This window comes from Artemia sp. Qi Xiang Cuo, chromosome 1 (genome assembly GCF_049724085.1).
Source record: "Artemia sp. Qi Xiang Cuo chromosome 1, ASM4972408v1, whole genome shotgun sequence".
Taxonomy (NCBI): domain Eukaryota; kingdom Metazoa; phylum Arthropoda; class Branchiopoda; order Anostraca; family Artemiidae; genus Artemia; species Artemia sp. Qi Xiang Cuo.
This window is the reverse complement of record NC_142794.1, coordinates 62,092,099-62,117,102: the sequence shown is the minus strand read 5'-3', so window position 1 is coordinate 62,117,102 and position 25,004 is coordinate 62,092,099. Positions and strand designations below refer to the sequence as shown.

At 36.2% G+C, this 25,004-nt stretch overlaps 2 protein-coding genes across 3 annotated transcripts in view; one reads left to right on the top strand and one right to left on the bottom strand.

Annotated features, from left to right (window-relative positions):
* Window positions 1–1,220: 1,220 nt before the first annotated feature.
* Window positions 1,221–10,671, top strand: LOC148956568 (uncharacterized). Its single transcript, XM_089085963.1, has 2 exons — window positions 1,221–1,352; window positions 7,640–10,671. The coding sequence occupies exons 1-2, from the start codon at window positions 1,335–1,337 to the stop codon at window positions 10,580–10,582; spliced, it is 2,961 nt and encodes a 986-aa protein (XP_088942089.1). The 5' UTR covers window positions 1,221–1,334; the 3' UTR covers window positions 10,583–10,671.
* Window positions 10,672–11,544: 873 nt separating this feature from the next.
* The window catches only part of LOC148956566 (nuclear receptor subfamily 2 group E member 1-like), an 85,162-nt gene continuing 71,702 nt past the window's right edge, over window positions 11,545–25,004 (bottom strand). For both annotated transcript variants that reach the window (XM_089085964.1, XM_089085965.1), the window contains 4 exons: window positions 22,883–23,044; window positions 19,852–20,013; window positions 18,975–19,056; window positions 11,545–12,674 (listed from right to left, as the gene is read on the bottom strand). In XM_089085964.1, the coding sequence (XP_088942090.1) occupies window positions 12,433–12,674; window positions 18,975–19,056; window positions 19,852–20,013; window positions 22,883–23,044 (648 nt within the window). In that variant the 3' untranslated portion in view covers window positions 11,545–12,432. The remainder of the gene's footprint in view (window positions 12,675–18,974; window positions 19,057–19,851; window positions 20,014–22,882; window positions 23,045–25,004) is intronic.

Here is a 25,004-nt window from a genome sequence, read left to right as displayed (position 1 = left end):
ATATTTGGCGGACATAACCCTGAGCCCTTGCCCCTCCTGAATACCCGAATGAGTAAAATAAACAACTTCCGTCTAGAACCTAGGGCCTTTAGTTACGGCCTTAGAAAGGCATAAAAAAGATCCCTGAATTACTTGATTCATAACATCCCGTGTAGCTATCCATAAATGTATTTCAATAGCGGGAGGGGGATTCGAAAAAGAAAAAATATATTAAAAAAAGAAAGCTTTGGTTTAATAAAACAAAATAGGAAAATTATATACGTGACAAAAGAATTCTCGTGGAAATTCTGAATTATTCATGTTTTTTTACAACTAACACAAAACAAAAATACAACCGATTTTCTTAATCCGACTTTCTGTCAAATTGAAACTGTAGATCAATATTTACTTATTCAAGAAATTTTGATTAAATAAAGTAGTACCCCTTCCTCTCTTTGAAGACTCCTGGAAAGCAACTTTGGCTTTATCATACCTGTGAAATTCTTCTGCCTTGCATAATTTGTCTAGATTACAATTTTACTTGCACAAGGAATATAATGAGTTCTTAGCCATATCTACCCTATGAACGTACTGGAAGGGATGGAGTTTGAGGGTCTTTGCCTCTCTCAAATTTGCCAGTTTTTACTATTGTTTTTGTATTGTTCCTTATTTTTTTAACATCAAATAATTATCTGCTGTTTTAAATGACACCCCCCCTTGAAGGAAAGTATGGCTCTGCTGTAGTCCTTGTTCTTTTACAATACAGTTGTCAATTCCCTAGTATTCATTCTCCAAGATCTAAAAAACGAAACCTCTAAAATTGTATTCGTGGCCGTACTCAAGATACGATGACAGCTGGACATGCACCACCCCCCTCACCTAAATGAACAGTCGCCCAAATATATCCCATTCAACTATTTATTGCTAAAAAAAAAAAATGACAAAAGGCGCTCATTATTTGGATCCCCACAGAAAATGCCCCACCCCCTCTCCTGAATAACAATTTCGGTCAGGCTTTTTTCAAAGTTGGATAGCCAGGAACTTAATTAGAGATTGGTTTGTATTTTTAAAACTGCATTGCCTTGTTCTTCAAGGAAATAATTGAATGTTTGCTTAATTTGCAAGCGTAATTTTAGTTCCGTATTTGCGTCAAAAATTACTAGCCTGATAAATCGCTGTATTTATTAGGTTATCGATTAGATTAAATGTTCACCTGGGCCTTACCAGTAATTTTTTGACATTTCTGGCTCTTGGGTTTTTTAAATTAGTTTACTTTTGGGTATATATGCTTCTTCCAGTTATGTTTCAGAATAGTTTGGGAGACAGTTCTCCAGAGGTTACTTCTGTCCATAACCATGGGGATACAATACCTGGTATGTGTTGAATTTGTATTGAGCTCCTATGACTGTCTGTTTAAAGAACTTTATCTTTGAATAGTATATTAACCATAAATAAGTACGAATAGTCTCGAATATTTTGTTTTCCATCACTGTCAGTCAAACCGTTATTTCTTAATCTCAGTACGTAGCCAAATAATTTCAAATGCCGCAACCAATCATTTTATTTTGCTTGTAACTCTTAGAAAAATTCAAGTGATAGTTTCCGACCCTTGTAAAAGAAATTTATGTTTTGATTCTATGTTTAAATATTATTAATAATCGTAGAGATAATAAAAGAAAAATAGAGAATCTAAAAGGTTTTGGTGAGTATTGGGTTTTGGATTCGATTTTGTCTTTTCTATAAACATGATTTTGAACAATATCGCTTGCAATATCGCTTGCAATTTTACTAGTGTCTAATTGACATATTCCTTTCAAAATTTTTCGGATTCCTTCCCCCCTTTATAATACCTGTGTTCTCACTTGGATTGAATCACCTCACGACAGTCTAGCCTAGCTGAACTGTTTTGTTATTTTATTTTCTGATGTGGGTATGCGAGTCTTATAGTGTGGTTAGGCATTCACCCCAGAATGCTCCGGGTGCGGGGTCCATGCTGTTTTTAATGAGCGTTTGAAATTTTTAATCTTTTTCTATCTATGAAAACCAAGTAAAATATCATGCCTAGGCTTATTCTAGTGGGATGAAAGCGCTAGAACCAGAGCAGTTCCCAGGGTCGTTAGGAAAAATTAATTGTGGCGCCTCCTCCTGACTCAAATATAATAAAAAAAAACTGAATCAAAGTGAATATTTTGACCAAAAGTGGCCTAAAATTAACACTAAGAGTCAAGGCCGTATCCCGGGGGGGGGGGTTACCCGGTTTGAACCCTCCCCCCCCCGAAATATTTGACCGAGTCGAAAATAAGTCGAAAATTAGTAAAACCTAGGTAAAAATCAGCAAAATTAGTCGAAAACTGAGTCAAAAATTAGTAAAATTCCCCCCGAAAAAGTCCAAAATTAGTAAACCCCCCCCCCCCGAAAAAATCCTGGATCCGCCATTGCTGGGAGTGCTTCTGTTTTTTCACATTACCGTTTTGATTTGTTGGTTTATTGCTTTTTGCTTAGCTCCACACACTTATTCACATGTAAAAATATACAAACTGTTAGGTAAGTGCGTGAGGACATATCTGGACGTGAGGGTGACTAAATTCGTTATAACAGATCAATAGACATATTTCATTGAAATTTTCACGTTATAAGGAGTATCCTCTTAGCTCCGACAGAAAAAAAAAGAATTATAAACAAATAATAAGTTGCATGCTAACAATGCAAAGTACGTGAGTTTCCTCATTTTTCAAGACGGAGTGCTTGAAGCCACTAGTTGAAGGTTCCATGAAAAATCGATTGGTTATCTTAAAGTCTCATTTCCCGGCTATTTTATTTTCTTTTTGCAAAACTATCATTCGTGGCATGACATGCCAGAAAACGCCCCTTTGCTGCGGTATAATCTCTTTCATCACTTAAAAAGGGCACTAAATTTCCGCTCAAATGAGCTCTTCCAACATAAACCACTGATTTGACTTGTACACCACTAGGATGAAAAAAGGAGACAAAATCAGTGGTTCCCATGCAAAAACAACTACTGTTTTTGTTTAAGACGGGACTGTAATTCTCCTCTTTAGGCTATGCGATGATGATTTCAAATGGTTCATTTTTCATTTCAATTCGACGCCATTTTAGTGGGGTTTCCATTTTTCTCCGAAATAACTATTAATTTGTTTTCACAATAAACTTACTCTTAAGAGTAATCGAAATATTAATTACCTCTCCTAAATCACCTTCAGATGGCAATCTTTTCTCAAACAGTGGCTCTTTTTTTTCTAATCGTGTTTGTTTTTAAACTTTCGGTTACTGTGGGTGGTGGTTAGCTCTTTACTAGATTGTGGCTATCGCTGCAACCATAATATAGCTGAGATACTGACGGGGGTTTTATGCTGTGTTGCTCTCAGGCAGATTTTTGCTGCTAGCTACTTTCTTTTTAGTTAGAAACTTTAAATTATTTTAGCGTGGGGTAGCTAAGGAAATAGGCTTTATATTGACAATATTTCTTCAACACATATACACCTAAAACTACTCAAATCTGAGGTGAGGATTTCAATCCCGTCTCAAAGGTGCTGTAGCTACGCAAGGATTTATATTGAAAATTACAGTTTTCTGTTGACAGAAATACCCAATTGATAAGAATAGAAATTAGACAAAATATGTTTTGTAGCCTTGAAACGTCATTGTGAGGAAAATCAGTTGCTTGTTAGCAAATTCGCAAGTTCTAAACAATTTAAATTTCCATACTTAAACTTTTAAAAATATAAGCCGTTGAATACAAAGTTATCTTAAAAGCTTGTTTAATTAAAGCATATTGATGTGTATTTAAACAAGTACTTGATACTCAAACACTATTATTCTAATATCTCCCCACGGGGTGATGGGAATATTAGATCCGAAACCAGATATGTATATTTGTGTTTTGATTCATGAATCAATCAAATCAGCTCTTTGACAGTTAAATTAATCATTTTCATACTGTTACGCGATATGTCTTGATTTTTTTTTTTTTTTTAACAAAGTATTTTCAATGTATAGTTACTTGTTCGTCCATGTTTCGTTGGCTTTTCTATTTTTCTATAATTTATTAAAGATTTGTTTATCTTGTAGATATCTTCTTTTAAAACTAGTTGAAATATTTTTATTTCTATCTGTCACACTCCTGGCCGTATCCAGGGGGGTTAGAACCTTCTTTTAAAGTTTTTGTAAACCCCCACCCCGCAAAAAAATTCTTCTGTAATTAATGGATGTTACTAATACTGTAGCCTCTTGTTGCTCTTACAACATTGAAAATGGGTCACATATCTCAGGTTTGGAACGAAATTAATAATTAACAATACAATTATCACTAATTATAACTGGCTTTTTGAGCTCACCCTTAGGTCTTTCACGCAGCTAAGCTCACAAAACTATACTAAAGCAATATTTGTACTGATTATAAGATATTATGGCAGCCAAAGCCGTATCCTAAGGTGGGGGTTAGGAGGTTTGACCCCCCCTCCTTTTTGTGTACCCCCCCCTCACCCGAAAAAAATTATTGTGTAAAACAACCCCCGAAAAAAATCCTGGATACGGCCCTGATGACTGCCAGAAACAGATTTGCCACTTAAAAAAAGTTGATTATGTCACTTTTGAATGTGATAGGATGTTACTATTTAATTGTTTGTGCAGTCAAGATCAAAGTGGTCAAACAAATTAATAAAATAGGCAAATCTCTGCTGTTGTTACTTTTCTTCCAATGCTTAGATGAATATGACTGTATATTTTAATCTGTTCTAGCTTGTAACATTGTTTCAACTTCCAATGATTAACAATTCATCCGCTCTCTTTGGATTCAACAAAAATGATATATTGTTTGAAACATAATCATTTTAGGTTGCTACATCATCTTGTACTTTTTTTATGTTAACCGTATTTCAAGTAATTTACCGTGCACAAAAGGTTTTTTGGCTTGTTAAACGTTTACGGCAATAAATGGCAAGTAAGTAAAGAGTGATCATTGAAATTGTGCCAAACTCAACTGAAAACACAAATGTGATAATAGTATTTGTATAATTTTTTGTATGCTGGATGTAAAATTAATGTGATTTAAAATTTTCTATAAATTTCTTAGCATACGACAATTTACATTAAAATAAATACTTGAGAGAAGAGGTTTCAAGCACCTATCTACAAAATACGATAAATACCTATTTTTCTAAAGAAGAATGCTTTTTGGTTCTATGCGTTAACCACCCCCCACCCGAAAATACCCCCTGGAAAAACCTTCCCCCGCCCTGCAGAAAATGCCCCCCCCCTAGAAAATACTACCCGTTGGAAAATACCCTCCTGCAGAAATCCCCCCACGGAAAATAACTCCTCCTGCGGAAAATAACTCTCCCCCTGCGGAAAATACCCCCCCTCGTGGAAAATATCTCCCGCAAAATATCCTCGCTGAAAGGAAATTATTGCAAAAAATTTACTCCCCATTGAAAATTCCCTCAGGCAGCCCCCTCCCCACTGCAGTAAACTCCCCCGCAAAAAATTGCCCGAATTTTTGCCCATAACAAATATTGTCTAAGTAATGAACAAATTACAAAACTAAAAAATGCACTTAAACTAAAAAATTAACTTCTACAGTGGGGTTCTCTGATTGGTTTGTAGTTTGGGACCACAGTTTATAGAATTAGCAGTATGATCATTCCCTCTCTCATCCATCATAAAAACCCGGATCGAGGTGCGAGTGCTCCAGAGAATGTTTTTGCAGATATAAACATAAGCGGCATTAGATCTTTTCACGGGTAGACAAGTCAGATTTCTCTTGGACGCAAAACTTACAATTATAATAGTAATAATCGGAAATAAGTGGAAACCTGCTATTACGAACAATGTACTTTGCAAACCTCTTCGACGTGAAACTAAAAGTTATAATAGAAGTAATCGGAAATATTTGGAAACCCGCTATTACGAATAATGCATTTTGTAACCATTTCTCATTGATTTACGGAAACAGATTAACCCGCTAATGCAGGAAATAAGTGGGAAGAGCTTTTTGTTCGCACCGAGAATGAAGACCAGAAATGATCTGCGATAAACTTACTGGATAATTCTATAAACTGTGTTTGGGACGAAGGGAGATGCCTCAAAGGGCACATTCTAATGCCAAAACATTCCAGCTCTCCTTGAGCCATCAGATAAATACATAATTAGTTCTAAGGAAGATAAGGGTTGAGGATGGAGGTAGAAATTAATTGTATAATTCCCAGGGCCGTAACCAAGTTTTTGTCTGGGAGGGGGGATGGTAGTACAAAAGAAAATTTAAAAAGCGCATCAAAAATGTAAAATTCGTATCTACTCCCTTAAGATTTCTGAGAATATTTCTGGTCTACGCTGTTATTGTGAAACTAAACAGTAACATTAAACCCCAAAATGAGCCGATTGTGTTCCGTATAGGAGGGTGACTGCCCCTTCCTTATCCACACATCCACCTCACGGTCGCAGAAGCTTCGGAGGGGGCTCATTAGATCAGAAATTGAGAGTTCCAAGTCCTTTTTTTACAAGTCGAAAGTGGGGAGGGGGGCAAACGCCGACAACCGTGTTTACCTGATTTCTTATCTTATTTTTAACTCGAGTGATTGTTTCGAATCGTTGGTAGTAGGATTGAACAAGGTTGAAAAAATTGAATTATGCTGTGCTTATATAGTTGCAATAGGGGAGTGACATCCCTCATATGTTCGAGATAACTCTAATTATTATATTTAAAAAAAAAACAAGAAGTAATAAAGACAAACAGGGGTTTTCATATGAAAGTACAAAGTGACGTTAAAAATATGAATGAGCCCAAATTATTATATTCAGATGGGGGGACTACCGTCCCTTAAACCCCCTGCTGTTGGTGCTAATTTTTGGCCTTTTCCCAAGACTGTGTCTACTTTAAATAGCAAAATTTTGAGTTTCATTTGTTTGAAAGGTAATCATAATTACAACATTTGCAATCACTAAATGTATTCATGGAAACCTCCTTTACTGTAAATAATTTACGCTTATTTAAGCTATAAATGCCACTTTTTACTTTCATTTTTCTTACATTTAAAAAAAAAAATTATAAACTGGGTGTGTGGCATTGATTTATTGCAAAACTACGTTAATGAGCTGTAGCTGTAACTAGGCGACATAGAGCAGGAAGGGAGAAATGGTTCCGTGCTATTTAACGGTGTCTGCTAAGTTTAGGTAATGCCGTGAGAAACATTGATTGTCAAGATGGGTCTAACTAATATTCTAAATTCTGACATATTTAGTGTTCAGCGATTTGTCGCTGCTCAAATGCTCAAAATATATAAGTTGCCTTCGTCTCCGTCCAGTTTTGACCAAAAGAAATAGCATGCCATGTGTTTAAGGCAAAGAAGTAGCTTGGCTCAGGCTTATTTTTAGAGACAATAGCTGAGAACAAGTATAGTCAACTGGAAACTGCAGGTGTTTTATTTACGTTTTCCTTTTCAAAACATTTGAACTAGAAATTTGAGTGTATAAAGCAATACACCTAAATGAGCCCTTTGATTCGTAAAGCCATCCGACTAAACAATGGGTAGTCGAAGATGCCTTCATATTGATACTACAACTGTTTGTTTTAAGTTCCACGGTGATCTTTACTTTCATCTGAAAACTTTTAAATTATGTACCCTCATTAAAAATTTTCTTTCAGATATTGCTCCTCACCGTGTCTTACGTCGTGAAAGCTACTGAAACTATTGTCACAGATGTCATTGGGCCCATTAGTCCACAAAAAAGGAACTTGATATCTGAAGATACCGATGCTGATGGGGCAGACTCTACTGACCCTGTTAGTCGGGAGCAGCGACTCCAGTTTACAAATGAAAATACTAAAATCCCTACTGAGTCTATTTTACGACAAAGGAGGCTTTCCACCCTCGATACAGCTGATCTGAATGCTACAGACGCTGCTAAGCTTATTGTCCGGCAGAGGCGATTTCTGATGGTAGAGGCTGTAGAAAATAACGCTACCGATCACACTGGTTCTGCTGATCAACAAGAAACACAAACCGCTGATGGTAAAATGGATAGCGAAGTCACAGATTCTACAGATCTTAGTGGTCGGCAGCGGCGGTTTGCGATAACGGAAGCAGTAGAAACCAACACCACCGAGCTTACTGTTCGGCAAAGAAGAAATAATGAAGTAAAAGATGGAAATGCTACCGATTTGGCTGACTCTATTGTTCGGCACCGACGATTCACAAAGATGGATGAGGCAGAAAGCAACGCGACGGACGTCAACCAGCCACGGACGTCAACAAGTCGTCAAAGAAGAGTAGCTGCTGATAAAGTAATAGATACCAATGTCACAGATCCTACCGAGCCTATAGGTCGGCAAAGGCGATTTTCAGTGATGGAAACAGCAGAGACTAACATTACAGATATTGCGTCGACTGTAGATCGACAAAAAAGATTTTCTGTTAATGACGCGAAAGATACCACCATCACAGATCCTACCAAGCCTGTGTTTCGACATCGGCGACTTGCAATGACAGAAGCAGTAGAAACCAACATCACCAAGCCTTTTATTCGGCAAAGAAGACTTTTCACTGATGAAGCAAAAGTTGAAAATATCACAGATTTGGCTGACCCTATTGGTCGGCACCGACGATTTGCAAAGATGGACGAGGCAGAAATCAACGCAACGGACATTATCGAGCCTGCTAGTCGCCTTAGAAGAGCTGTTACTGATAAAATAATAGATACCAATGTCACAGATCCTACCGAACCTATTGGTCGGCAAAGACGATTTGCAGTGACGGAAACAGCTGAGACTAACATGACAGATATCGCGTCGACTTTAGATCGACAAAGAAGATTTTCTCTTGATGACGCGAAAGATACCAATGTCACCCAGCCTGGGTTTAGAAATCGACGACTCGCAGTGGCGGAAGCAGTAGAAACCAACATCACTGATATCACCGAGTCTTCTGTTCGGCAAAGAAGACTTTCCTCTGAAGCAACAGATGAAAATGTTACAGATTTGGCTGACCCTATTGGTCGGCATCGACGATTCTTACAGATGGATGAGGCAGAAATCAACGCAACAGACGCCATCGAGTCCGCTAGTCGGCAAAGAAGAGCTGTTGCTGATAAAGTAATAGATACCAATGTCACAGATCCTGCCGAGTCTATTGGTCGGCAAAGGAGATTTGCAGTGACGGAAACAGCAGAGACTAACACTACAGATATCACGTCGACTGTAGATCGACAAAGAAGATTTTCTGTTGATGACGCAATAAATACCAACAACACAGATTCTACGGAGCCTTTTCTTCGGCATCGGCGATTTGCAATGATGAGAGCCACAGAAGCTAACGCTACAGAGGTTGATGAGTCTGATAGTTGGAAAAAAAGATTTGCCTTTAATGGGATGCAAGATACCAACGTTACAGAGCATAGTAAGCCTATTAGTCAGATGCGGCGATCTGCAATGCTAGAAGATATAAAAACTAACAGCACAAGTACCGCTGATCCACTGAATCGGCAAAGAAGACTAGCCACTGAGAAGGCAGTGGATACCAACGTTACAGATCCTGAGAATATCGTTCGACACCGACGATTTCCTAATATTACAGATATTACTGAACTTCTTAGTCTGCAAAAAAGACATGCAGTCTTGGAAGACATTAATGATAATCTTACGAGTCTTACTGGACCTGTCCGTCGGCAACAGCAATTTGCAATGGTTGATGCTGCAGGAACCAACACTACAGATACAACTGAATCTACTATTTTGCCAAAACGACTGTTGATGAAAGCTGTTGATGAAGTGGTAGCTACTAAAAACACAGATTCTCTTGAGCGTGTTAGTCTAGAGCGTCGATCTGTGATCGACACAAGCCAGTCGACACAAGGAAAAACAGAAGCCAATGCGACCGCACTCGCAGAGCCTTTCAGTCGGCAAAGAAGACTCACTTTTGAAGAGACAATAGATACTAACACCACAGACCCTACTGAGTCTATTAGTCGACTTCAGCGATTTGCAATTCTGGAAACAACACAAACTAACGCCACAAACACTACTGAGCCACTTAGACGGCACCGGCGGTGGGCAATCAAAATAGGAGGTAGCAAGTCATCTGCAGCGGCTAGTCATGCTCATTCAGTTGCATCACCTCCTCTTATGTATTTTATTCCGATGGCAACGCCTCCTGCGACAGCATCTTTAGAAGTTTCGAAGGAGGTAAACTTAGAGACGCCCTTACCAATGGCAGTTCCATTACCAAGTCCATCAGTCTCATATCCGTCGATGCCATACCAGCCGCAGCCACCTCCATATCAACCACCTTCGTATCAACCTCAGCCACCTCCCTATCAATTACCTCCATATCAGCCACAACCATATCAGCCACAACCCCCTCCATACGAACCACCTTCGTATCAACCACAACCACCTCCATATCAACCACCTACATATCAGCCACAGCCGCCTCCTTATCAACCACCTTCGTATCAGTCACATCCATCCCCCTATCAGTTGCCTCCTTATCAGCCTCAACCACCTCAATACCAGCCTCCTTTGTATCAGCCTCAGCCACCACCGTATCAACCACCCCAATACCAGCCACAGCCATACCAGCCTTCGTATTAGAAAAGTAAAGAAAGTGGAGGTAAAATGTACAATCCCTATTTTATGATGATATTATATTATTTATCAATAAAATAATTATCGCACAAAAATTTCCGACGTCGTAAAGTATATAGGCTAAACTTGTAGGGTGGAATAATTTTTAAATCGAATATGGTCCATAAATTTGTTTTTACTAAATCATTTTAAATTTTGGTACGCCTTGGAGATGTTTAGTATGACTAAGAAGAACATAAAAGACCAGTGGCGGAAAGACCACTTTACGCGCGTCTTTATTGACTGGTATGCTTAAATTAGATTGTTTCAAAAATTAGCGAATGCTTTTTAAACTTGCGTTTAATCTTTGAGAAGTAACATAATTTGCTGCGCTCCAAAATTTAAAAATTTATACTGCTTGTGATTCAATGATTTGATTGCTAGTGTCAAAAAATCACAATTTTTTCAATAACGGTCTGCTTAATCAAATCTAATATTGGTTGGAATTTTCCAAGCATTTCATAGCTTAATTTCTCAGTGATTCGTGCTTATTTTTGGAAAATGATGGCAAAATCGAGAATCTGTGAAAAGGTCTATTTTATCTATAAAATGCCAAATGAAGACCCTCATATGTTAAGAAATACCACCAATTAGTTTATAACATAATTAGTTTTTTTATAATTTAAAATGAATTCTCGCCATCCATGCTTCGCCAATTTAAAATAATTGCAAGTCTGACAACTTTTTCTAAGATATCTTTTCGTTACCTTGATTTTAATGAAAACTCAGCAACCTATGGTCTTCTCTCCTTTGAAAATTTCTTTTCATAACATAGCAGCCCCGTGTCGGCCTTTTAAAATCAAAACACGTTCCATTTCATATGTTTTATTCGTAAATACTAGGTTTTGATTTTGACAGCCGTTATTCCAAAACACGGGAACCTAATGTATAAAGAAACTGTGGTCATCTTACTAAATGATGGCCAAAAAGAAGCTCTTTATTCTAGATTAAACATTCCAAATCATAAAATTCAGGTACATAAATAATAAATTATACCAAGCTGGACTAGAACAAGTTACAAATAGGAAAACTTCGAAACAAGTTAGACTAGAAACTTAAGAAACAGAATAATAAACTCAACAAATAATTTAAGACTGCAAAACAGTTTTCTAGAAAAGAGCATTTTGTTGTATTCTCAAAGAAATCATATTGAATCCATGGCTGCAGATGAGACTTAAAGACATAAAGAATTAAGAGCACATCGCAGGGCGTGAAAATGATATGTCTGACTGCCAAATGGTTTGTACTATTGAAAAGGGCAATGCTAAAATTAAGAATACAAAGGTTGTGCACTTAGTCTTAAACGATTGGATATGTGCCTCTTCTCGTTTGTGGCTCGGCTGCACTAGTTCAAAATGTGTAATGTGTCACTATTTTTCTGTAAAAATTAGTTACACTCCACGCATTTAACTAAGTAAGATCTATTGATTGGTTTATCCGGTTTGTGCTATCTTGTTTGGTTGTCAAGATCTTAAAACAGTTTTTACTTTAAAAATACATTGTCTTTTCTCACTCTCAGAAATAGTTGGAAAGTAGAGCTTTTAATTTCAAAATTGTTTTCAGCGTATCTTGGATACCGAAAAAAATGTCAGCTTTTTACAAATGTCGGCTTCTTAAGTAAGAATGTAAATTATCGCCTTTTGAATTCCCGCTACTAAGCTCACAATTTTAAGGAAGAGAAAATAAAATTCCGGTTCCCTGCCAGCCTTTAAAGCTAGCAAGAAAATCCTTCATGTAAAATCCTATTAAACCGTGAAACCCTGCTCCGACATTTAGAATTTACCCTTAAAAGTCTACTGAACACAAAAAGGGCATATCTATTTTTCTTGCTTATATAGGTTAATAACTGACTGATTAAATGCTCTACCATTCACTGGTCTAAAAAACAATGCAGTAACAGTGGAAGATCTGACAAGCCGTAAACACGGAAGAAGAAGCAGGAGTCTTCCACATCTCGTCAGTTGTCTCGGATGTCTCTGGCGAGAATAATCACTAAGAACTATTTGAGCCTGATGTTGAAGAGCTTCAATTGCATGTGGAGAACTAATACCAGAGATACCTAAAATTAAAAATTTTGAGTGAGTTATAAGTAACTTATTGCTCGAATTTCTTATAAGAAAGCTGACTGTTTGCGACAAAGCTTTCAGTTTCGTTCATCTTATGTTTTACGGTTTGCCACTATAAAGCGTTTTCTAAGAATTGGGTGGCCAGCGCACAAATAAACTTATTTTGAGAAAAGGAGGGATTTTTTAGTTAAAGAAATCAAGTGATTCTATAAAGCTGGTGATTCTATAAATCACATAAAATTATTCACAAAACTTGTAACTCATAAATAAGTTATGATTCAGGGGAGTAGGGTCGGAGGTCCTATCTCTGTCAACGTATATGATGCAAGATAGTACTTTCAAAGTCTCAAGCTAATTTTTTTTTTAATTGAAAGTATAACCTACTACAATTACATGTAGAATAAATCAAATGTCCATTATTACTGCTTTGACAAGCATCGATTTAATTTTTGAAATTTTAATAACTTCAGCATATTGTTACAAAATTCAGTGACATGTTTACATATAGTGTGTTCAGAATCAATTTAAATTCTGATAGAAACTTCAATATAAGCACTTAAGTTTTACTTAAGACCCCTAGATGCATCCTGTTTTACTAGTGAGTGTATATCTGAGATCTTTCAAGTACTATAAGTAAACTTTAATCATGTTTAGCATGGTCTTACTATAGCAAGCAAGTAAACTTAAATTCCGATACACAACAACGAATTCCAAGTTTCGGCAATCACCAGTTCTTCTAGAAATCGACTCTGCTTTAAATGTACACATTGTTGAAAGTGGAGGGTTTAAAATAGAAACAAGAAATGTTTAAGATTATGTACATTTTAGCTCTTGTTAGCTGAAGAAGGGCATGCCTATGACACTAATAGAAGAGTGCTCCTTTGACGGTGCATTAAGTTTACATTCAAGAGATACATAGAATATTATGATTAAGCTGGGGAAATTTCGACAGTATAACGGATACCCATGATGTGAGGGTGGCTGTGAAATACTACTACTAAAAACTTATTCCAGCACCAAGCTGCCTGATATCAACGCAGCTAAGGACGTTCCTTCTCTGCCCTATTCTGTTAAAAGTTTCACTCTTTTCGCTTCCCAAGAAGTTCCGTTTTCCTTTTTTTATGATCACTTTCCATTCCGTTTGAGGAAGACAGGCTGTTCCTTTGGCCCCAGATGAATGCGGCCCTCCAAAGGTAAAAGTACGTATATGCACAATTTTTCACTTCTCGACTTAATGCCACCACCATACTAAAAAAAATGTGCTGAATCGAATGGTATATGTAAGAAGGCTCTAGTCCAAATATTAACGGAAATAGCATATGGATAAAGTACGTATCTGAAAAATTTCTGGGCGCATCCAAAGGTAAAAGTACGTATCTGTGTAGATACGTACTTTCACCCTTGGTACGTACTTTTGCCTTTGGCCGGCACATTAAAATGAGAAAGGAAACCAAAGGTCAAAGTACGTATATGTCATGATTCAGCACAATCATCATTGTTTGTTTACCAGAGCAGAGCTGAACAACCAGCAACTCTGAGCTATTAAAGAGTACTGGCATAGAATGTCAAGAGGCTTTCTAAATTTACAGAGAGCGTTGGTTATACAAAAGGAAAGAGATTTAAGGTAAGAAAATTTTGCTTCATGCTATTTTGGAACCTTTTCTCCAAGTAGGCCTAAACCCTCTGGTAAAACCCCATCTGTACTACCAGGTAGGTACAACAGACCCGCTACAACCAGTTTACACAGCTAGCTATGTAGCTGTCGAATTAGTACAGGAGAGCAGCGTCATACCAAATTACCAACCAACCACCTAAAGCCATTTTTTTAGTATTGCCTACAAACATGACTTACCTTTGAAATAAAATAAAAAACAAGGGATGCATCAAAATAACCCCTAGAACCTTTTCTGTCATCTGAGATAATCAGGGATTAGTTTGGTCAACTATTACTACATTGAGAAAAAATTGAGGGCCTCTAAATATTGCTTACCTTAGAAACAAAAAAAAATGTATCAAAATAGCCCTAGAACCCCCTCTTTCATCTGAGATAATCAAGGTTGATAACAAGTTCTTAGAATTCCAATTTTTCAGGACATTGGCATGTCAAGCAAGTACAAATGAGGCATCAACTTCAAATACCGACTTGCCATCTTCCAGTGAAGAGCAACGAGGAGCTAGTTCCTGTTCCCCCCCAGAAATCATCCAGATAAATCAAACAACAGACATATCACCCAATTTTTCTGGACATTCTCGATCAAGGGACACCACTGATGGAGAAGCTAAAACTAAGGCACAGTTAAAACACTTTGCTGATGAAGAATTCGAAAAAGAAGATTTAAGTAGAGGTGATAGTGATGAGTCTGATATTGACTGGGAGGACGTTGAAGGGACATTTGGGTCTTCTGATGATGACAGGCAGACAACTTTGAAGAAGAGGAGAAAGCTCTTTACAGATTTAGTTCCTCTTTCGGTCAGTAATGATCTTACATCAGATCATCCAGAGTACAATCTGATCCATTTTCCTACCGATCCTTTCCTGCCCTTGGAAGATTCGGCTTCGGATGCAGCAGCTTATGAGACCCAAGATGACCAGCTAAATTTGGACAATCAACCATCTAATGAAAGCAACAATGCTGTTTGTGAACCTGATTCCTCAGACCATGTCATGTGTGTAATTGACGCTGTAGCAGCAAGGTCTGTGGGACAAGATAGAGAAAATAGACGTGAAGAAAATGGTGGAGGAGAAGGAAGGTCTATTGTTGACCTTACTCCAAAACGAGTTCGCTCAGAAAAAGATAAATTTGAAAGAGATGTTAAGAAGTATCCATTTCCTGACGAACCTGGCTGTAAATCTAACAAATGTACAAACTCATGTTTGAAGTTTTCCAGTGTAGAATTCAGGAAAATTTATGACACATGTTGGAGCAAAGAATATAAATCAAGACAAATGTGGCTCGCTTCTTTGCTGACATTCCTACCAGTTAAAAGAAGGACTATTGCCCCAGAAGCTGCGTGTAGAAAAAAAACTACAGTTAGGTACAGCCTTCCCAGAAATTCGAATGACGTCCCCACACTTACCCCAAAAGTTGAAAACTTGCCAGTTTGCAAGTCTACATTCCTTGGTTGTCTAGGATTAGGCAAGAATGACAGAGTGATTTTTACAATCAAGTCAAAAATTGAAAGGGATGCTCTTGGGAATGAGCTCAAGGACGGAAGGGGCCATAAAGTGGCAGGGCCACCAAACAAAGTTGATCGAAGCCTTGTGATGCAGCACATTGAAAGCTTTCAGCCAGCAATTCCACACTATCGTCGAGCTCACGCTCCAAATGTTCGGTACCTTTCTCGTGATTTGAGCTACAAATTTATGGCAGAAGACTTTAATGAAAAATATCCAGCAAATAAAATCTGTGATGAGACATATAGGAAGATTCTTAATGGTATGAAAGTATCATTGTGCATGCCCCAAAGTGACAGCTGTGACATTTGCACACTATTAAAAGAGAAAGTAGGGGCTGCGAGAACTCCTGGTACAAATGGTGAGGCAACCGAGAAAGAGACTGAACTGTACAGAAAGCACATAGATCTTGTTGAACAGGTTTCAAAAGCATTTTCTGAAGATAAGCAGAAATACGAAAAAGATTCAACTACCATGTTGTTCACCGTGGACCTACAAAAAGTGTTATTGCTTCCCATCATGCACAGCAGAAAGGAGGCCTTTTTTCTATCAAGACTCGTGTGTTTTAATGAGACGTTTGCCCCCGTTAAGGCCACCCAACAAAACCAGAACCTTTGCGTTGTTTGGAACGAATCTCGACAAGGACGTGATGCACCTGATATAGGTAGTGCCTTCCACAAGGTCTTAAAGATGAATAGGGATATCTTGCACTTCATTTTTTATACTGACAATTGTTGTGCCCAGAACAAAAATTGGACAATTTTTAGTGAATTTGTACTGATAGTCAACAGTGAAGGAGGACCTGAAACGATTCGTATCAAGTATCTAGTGAAAGGCCATACGCACATGGGGGCTGACTCCATACACGGATCAATTGAGTCTCGAATTCGAAAAAGGGATGTTCTTGACTTTGAGGATTTGTGCGACACCATAGAAAAAAGTAGAAAATTCACGAAAGTCGTGAAAATGGACATAGAAGACTTTTGCCAGTGGAAAAGCTTAAAAGCTCCTGGCATCGTCATGAAGAACTTGGGCGTGACCATTGATGAGTTCAGTGAGGTCTGTTTTAAGAAGGGAAAAACAGAACTGTTCTATAAAACTAGCCCTGAGGGTGAAGAAAAGAGTCTAAGTTTTGTGCCAAAAAAGCTGGTTAGTACAATCAAAGAGGCAAAGTATCCTTTGCCAGATCCGATTCTTGGCGCAAGGGGGTAAAGCCAGAAAAGAAAAAGGCCATCTTAGAAAAACTTGTACCTTTTATGAATGAGAATCGCCGTACATTTTGGCGCACTATGCCTTCATCAACAGCTTCTGTCGATTTGCTGAAGCACGGCTGTGTTTCTTAGCTGCCTGCAGTATTTCAGTGATTTCTTTTTATTTTTTTTATTTTTTAACTTCTAATTATTTGAATAAAAAAATGACTTGTTGTACATGCTTCATACGTGGTTTTACCTTCGGTATACGTCATAGATACGGGGTTTTGGGCAGAGTAAAAGTGCGTTTTATGTTTTATACAGACTTTTACCTTTGGGACTTCATTCGAATTCGAGTCTCGAGTCAAAGGTAAAAGTACGTATATGTCATATACGCACTTTTACCTTTTGAGAGCGCCTCTTTATATGAGTAACGGTCCAATGGTAAAAGTACGTATCTACTGTTTCAGGCTTCGGGGCAGTAATAATAGAAAATTTTACTTAAAAATATGAAATCCCCATATTTGTTTACCTATTTAACTAATTTCCAGAATTAGCCAGTGTCCAGTTTCACCGTAAACCGTATTTGAAGCTCTCAAAAGTACTCAAACTTTGAGCCGTGATTTATCGAAATAATGAAAAGTGTAGATACGTACTTTTACCTTTGGAGGGCCGAATGGTTAAAATGAGTAATCTTTGGCAACCTATTATCCGTAAAACATGGCATATCTAAATTAAGCTGTCTTTCTGTGTAGGCCTAGAAAGTGATGTCGGATCAAATTTTTTGACGCAGTTAAAATATTCCACTAACGAATGAAAGAGATGTCAGAATAAAACTATAGAAACTAACTAGGAAGATAATCAGAGACATTAAGATAGTCAAAGGTTCTAGATTGAGTTACTTTTGTATTATATTAATTTTAGTTGACATAGTCAATTGAACTTTGGAAGGGTTTTTAGCAAGATATTCAGCTAAATTTAGTATGATTTCAGACTGGATTTTTAGTAAAGTAAATTTGTTTTTACTTTTTGGAGTTCAGGGGCACCAATTTACGAACAGACCGTGAGTTTGTTTCACCGAGCGATGCTTGATTTCCTGTTATAAACCTTTAGACGGGCAGAAATAAAGTCCTATGATGATTCCAACTTAAAACGGTGCCTGATGAACGATTACTAAATCAATCTTTGTTTTCATAAACCTGGCAAAGGAGAGAGTAAACGATTATTACCGAAATTATAATTTTTGTATACAAGCTAAGCTATTTCATAATATATTATGGGGTTTTTATATATGTCTTTGTGTAGACGTAGAAATTTTCTTTTGGGTTTGGTTCTATTTTTGTCGTTTGTAAAACTCCATGGCGTTTATTATAAGCAACCCAGAAAAGGGACAAAATCTTCCAGCCTCTGCACATTTCAGAGATGCTAATTGGAAGAGTAGAATCAACCCTAGAGTCTGAAAACACCTTCTCCTTTTTATATTTGTAAAAAATCTTTTTCTTGTGTAAATCAGGCTATTGGGGTACGCATCTCCGTGTGGGATGGGGGGGATACACCAGACTTAGTTGTTATATCTAAAATTTACTTCACCGAGCAAATGATGGTCCCCTGGCGCTATGCATATATATATATATATATATATATATATATATATATATATATATATATATATATATATATATATATATATATATATATATATATATATATATATATATATATATATATATATATATATATATATATATATATATATATATATATATATATATATATATATATATATATATATATATATATATATATATATATATATATATATATATATATATATATATAATCGTATATTTAACATATATATGTGACTACTGTGGGCATTGCTGCAGTGCAAATCCTTGTGTGTAATTTTACAGGAAAAAAATACTCACCAGATTTAAAGACAGCGAGAGCCTTTAGGCATCCGTTTTCACTCAAGTCAGGTGCTAGTTCTCGGTATCTCGCCATAAACTCCTGAATAAAAATTCACAAGTTATTATAAGTATTATTGATAACTATAATAAGTTTTAATAATAACTAATAATAAGTATCAACAATCACAAGAAGTATTAATAAAAATGACACGTATTTTTCATTTACATTTTGAGGTTAAATTTTCATTTAAATCTAGCAATAAGTTTGTATATTATATTTTGTTTATTATGAACTATTTTCCTGAGATTGGGAGCTAGCTTGTAATTCAAAAACGTCCTTCCTAATCTTGCTTCAGTTATTAAAATTTGTATAATACATCAGTAAATCGGTTGGTGAATATAAACCTTTTTTTTGGGGGGGGGGGGTACAAAAATCACACCAAAAACTTGGAAAAAAAGTTTGGGAGGGTTAAAACCCGGCAGCCCCTCCCCCCTGCATACGGTCTTTAGTTTTGACGTTAGATACCTTACATTCTTTTCTTATGGTCACTGCTCTCGTATAAAGCTAGGTGTATGTGCTGAATGAAAAAAGGTGGTTAAAATACAACCCTCCTAATACTTTTATAGAGTTAAACCCCACAAGAGAACTCAAAGAGGATAATAAACGATTAGTTTCTGAAAATATCATGTCAAATACATCCTTTCACTTTAGACACGGAAACTCCAACATACTTTGGGAAAATATCCATTTTGGATTTCAGGCTGGAATTTTTGGATTCCCTTTGTTGGAATTTATTTCAAGAGAGGAGAATAGGCTCAAGAAATTAAGAAAAAAGTATTATTCCGATGATGGACCTTAGGGCACAAAAAGTAACGTAAATAGGAACAATTTCACCTGTATAGTGTTCAGCTCTGCTTGGATCACAAGCTGATCTGGCAGTTGGTGTCGAATAGTTGAATGACGGGCTGTGAGAAGCGGACTTAAATCCCATGGAGCCGACCAATGGGATAAGGTCAAAAGAAACAATTCTGACCAAGTATTCTCGAGGAGGGTGATCTAGAAAGGAAAATACAATACTGTTAACTAACTGATACGTTTCTTTTGCACTAACAAAAATTTTAGCAACAATTTTGGCAATATTTTTTTTCCGTTCTTTAGAAAATTTCTACTAATGTCTATTTGTCAATTTCTCCGGTAAAACAAGATGTTTTTATTTTTGCGTAGGCATTTTTGTTTAATTTTTCGCTGTCTTGTGAAGAATTTTTCCAATTATTAATGTATTTCCGTTTCAACTGTACATAGAGAGGCATTGTGGTCTAAAATACTTGCAATACATACAACAGGTTAGCTTTCTTGTCTTTCTATACGTTACAAACCGTTTATAATCTTGTTACCTGGTGGCTTGGAAATTAACTAATGACGGTTTATTAATTGTTATTAATTATAATTGAGTTCCGGGAGACAGGTTTTATTGTAAATATTACCATCTAGGAGTATATATTATTATACGTGTATGACGAGTTTATCGTATCTGTGCTTAAAATATCTCTTGCAATTCGTTTCTAGTTTTGTCACTTTGTACATTATCAATTGAATTGATTTTGGGATCTACCACGTCATATGTTTAGAAATGTCTTTCTTAATATCGTCCGTAATTTGAGAATATTACGAAACTGTTCATGGTAATTAGCCATGGTGATTGGTGAGTAATCACCAATGGTGACCAAAACTATAGAAATCGGAGTTTTGAAAACAGTCTATGCATAATAAATTTATAAATTTAATTTAGTATTAAGTTTTCAAGAATTAAGTTTTATTTTTTTGCAAAATTGTTCTATGTAATGAACGGTGAAAAAAGGAATATCATAATCAGTTGTAACCAAAGCTGCAAAAAAGAAGCAATTATGGAAATAAATATGCATATACTTTTTGTTCTGATCCAAATGTGCAACGCAAATCAAGCATTTTCGTTTTAAAAACTCAGTTTTGAATTTGGAAGAAAGGGAAATGCAAATTTGTTGTGAATTAATCTATCGAATTGTATGTCGAAAGAGTTCAGATAAAAAGTTTCAGCCTTTACTTGCAAATATACGAAATTTCGTATCTTTCTATAGAACGATGGTCGAGGATGCGAGTTTATTTGTTTCTTTTTCAATACGGCTGATTATGTTGAGCTGGGGTCCTATAAACTTTGAAGATGGCTCATTAAAAAAAATTGAGTTCTAATACCCTTTTAAAAAAAGACATGGGGACAATCATAATGCTTTTCTAATCGTTTTGTTTGAATTAATGCCAATTTGTACTAGAATATGGCCAAAGCACCCCTGGGCAAAATTTTTTAGTTAGCCAAAGATGTTAAGACCATCTAAAAGTCTTTTATGAAATCTCAAGGTTTGGAAATGCTTTCAGTTGGGGCGGGGGGGGGTTTACAGATTTGATTTTTTTTCAACCGCTAAAACATTTGTCATCTTTTAAAACGTGTCATTGCTAAACATTTGTACAATCTGCTAAACTTGAACTGTTTATAGACAAATATTTGAAATTTCAGGTCAGACACGTTTTCTTGCGGGAATGGCGGGTGCGTGGAGTTTCAAGAAATAAATTGTGCATTCCCGAATATTCTTACTTCTCTTAAGAAGTTGTTTAGGTCAATTTTTACCCAAGCATATATAAAAGAAATAAAGGGAGTACGCCGAGTGCGCTCATTTTTTACATAGTTTTGCTAATTTTTAACTTACATTTCTAACACCCATCTGAACGAGTGGGAATTTGAAACAAACCAAAATTAAGTTGAAAATAAAAATAGTGCTGCACCCCTTTATGTATACATTCAACTCTTTAGAGGATCAAATCGCTAAAAGATATAAAATATTAAAAAAAATCAAATATTTATTAAAACTACGTTCACACCTTTGCTCATCTAGACATAAATTTATAATCTTTGATTTCATTACTTTGGATCAATCAGGGCTGCTCATAAAAGAGGAAAGAAACTGATTGATAGACAATGAATATGGTTAGACGTAAATTTTTTGCTGAACATTCATGTGAATTAGACTTTGCAAGTAATGCTTTGGCACTATGGCACCCGTAATGCACAGAAGTGCTATGGCTATTGTCTCAAAGAGGGGTGGGGTGGGATTGATCAAGGAATGAAATTTTACACGCAAGATCGATTAGCATACAGTTTCGATCGTACGAATGAAGTGTAAAAACATTTTTTTTTCTTTCCTGAGATTGATTAAAATTTACTAGAAAGAGTAAAGTTAAAACAAAACTTTAAAAAAATACTTTAATCAATCTAGTAAAACTAAAATATTTTTAAAACTGAAAGGGTGGACACGTTTCTATATTATGACCGTTCCACGCTTTCGTTTTAATCCTAAGAGATGCTAATTTTTATGAGTAAAAGGGAGAAAAGTATATTTTTTTTTACTTTTCATCGCAATTAGAGAAAGAAGTATCAAAAAAAGTTTTAACAAATGTTTACATGGAAGTAAACGGGTGGAAGTCAAAAATGGGCAGAATTACCTTAAGTGCGAAGGAGTTTCTGCCCCTCTTTACGGTAAAGATAAGTTAAGGTTGCCTAAAAGCCAAATAAAAATTCAACAGAAAAGTGAATTGGTGATATAGATTGTTTCAAAAAAAGACTTTCTAAAATAAAAAAAACTATCGAAAAACTTTCTAAAATGACCACTTCTAAAATGAATTAAACTGAAAGATTTGCAGACAACGAAAAAGTTAGTAATAAAAGACAGTTTAAAGGGTGGACAAATTTGCTTTTCAGTAGAATTGAATTATGTTTCCTGTTTGCCTTCGTTTAGTTTTATTAATACAGGATCTGATATTGAAACCAAGCCTGCTGCAAAAAGAAGAAAAAGTACGCTTGATATTACCACTTTGTCGATGCTATTATTCTGCGTACCTGGTCTGACTCTGAGATGGACTGAAAAGGTGCAAGCCACTTAACCCATCGGATGGCCATCTCTAAAAGTCGCGTGCTCGTCTCCTGAAGTAGGTCATGCACTGGTGAATTAATCAAAGGAATAGTTTCTTGACTGATATGTCTTAAAGGCCAGGTTAAACCCTAAAAATGAAGAAACCGTATGTATCTTGATTATCTGTTATCCCCCCCCCCCAAGGCAAAGGTGTGCTCAATACAAGGGTTTGCTCGACGGGGCACTAAGGATGGATAATAACTTCAAAATTTTCGGCTGACGAGAAGAAAAAATTCTGGGAGCTTATGGTCTTTCAAGTTTCTGGAAAATATTTGTCTTTGATAACATTTTCTGTGATGTTGCACTTTTAGTTTCCTTTTTTTTCGAACTTTTTTTCTCGATTCAGCCTGTACGTGCTTACTCTTGGCAATTCTAGGTAACAGGACTTCCGAGGCTCAGTGGGGTATTTGTTAGCTACGGACAATCTGGCACCATCATTCGTGATCAGACTTTGTAGATTTTATTATCTCTAATCATTGATGAGTTCAACTTTGCCCATACTTCTAGAACCCAGGTGGTTTCAGATCAGTCTGGACCTTAGGGCATTTCTGGACTGTTATGAAAATTTTGTTTCCTGCCTGCTTCATTTTTTTTTCAAGATGTGCGTGTTTATTACAGGTTTACGCAATAAAATCTTCGAGAGAAGGCATACCGCAGACTTGCAAGAGGCAGTTAAAACTATTAGGCCCGTAGTCTTCCTAGTCTAGTTATGACTTTGAGTTTTTTTTAATTAATTGCCGGAACAATAAGTGATGAGAAAGTCATGCTATAAAATTCAATTACAACATCAAATATAAGGAGACAAGCAAGTATACGTAGCAAATAATAAAAAAATTAAACTCCAAATACAGCAGGGCCCAGGAATTTTAAGAGTACCCCGACAGGTTGAACGTTCAAGATACTAATCAATATTAAGTGCGAACACCAAGATGTCTATTAAAGAAATGCAGTCATAATCCAATTCGTCCTGTCTTGGCTTGTTTTAGTTGAATTTTAAACAAAATATTATCTCATATATTATAATTTTAAATTAGGAATATATTTTATTGAAAAAAGTGGAAAATTCTAATTTGACAGTTTGCCAACTATAATAAAGAATTCTCTTTATGGTCTTTGTTCACGGGGCAGACCCCAAAATAGATGGATGGAGAAATGTGTCAACGTTAACATAGACCAGTTATCACTTACTGTAACAGATAGAACGAAGAATCGAGTCTTGACGAATGAGCTGGCACGATTAGGGGCCACCAAGCTTCTCACGAGGATAGTTGGGACTTACAGAAGTAAGTAATAAATCGATCAGTTTGTCTAAGACAGCATAACAAAAGTAACAATATGAAATTAGTTTACATTAAATTACATGAGCCAATTAGATTTATCAAAAAAAAAAATGTCCCGCTGTTTTGAAATCGCTGGACACGTCCTAAAATTTGAGACTTATGTAAGTTCAACAGTGGCACCGCAGGGTCCTAATAAAAACATAGAAACATTATAGTAGTTTTTAGAGGTAGTAGTACAATAATGCTAAGACCACTCTTCGGCTGCCATTTGTATGTAATTAACTAAAAAAAAACAAGTTTTTTTTTTAACTGAAAGTAAGGAGCGAGATTAAAACTTAAAACGAACAGAAATTATTCTGTATATGAAAGGGGCTGTCCCCTCCTCAACGCCTCGCTCTTTACACTAAAGTTTTTTATTTAAAAAAAAATAAAGCTGTGAGACAGAGTCAAACTAAACTTATATATTTGAAATCAGCATAAAAATCTAATACTTTTCATGTATTTATTGGTATCAAAATTCCGTTTTTTAGAGTTTCGGTTACTATTGAGCCGGGTCGCTCCTTACTTATAGTTCGTTACCACGAACTGTTTGATTTAAAGCGTAGGTGGGATTTAGTTTTTTTGTAAATGTTTAAATAGTTTTTTTTTATTTATTGATGCCATCGAAAGGAGAGGAGGTGGGTTAAAAAAAAAGTTTTAATTGTGGAAGAGGTCAAGAGTTTTAGATTAAACTCGTAGGTCAGAGGTTGAATCCTTCTTCATCTGAATG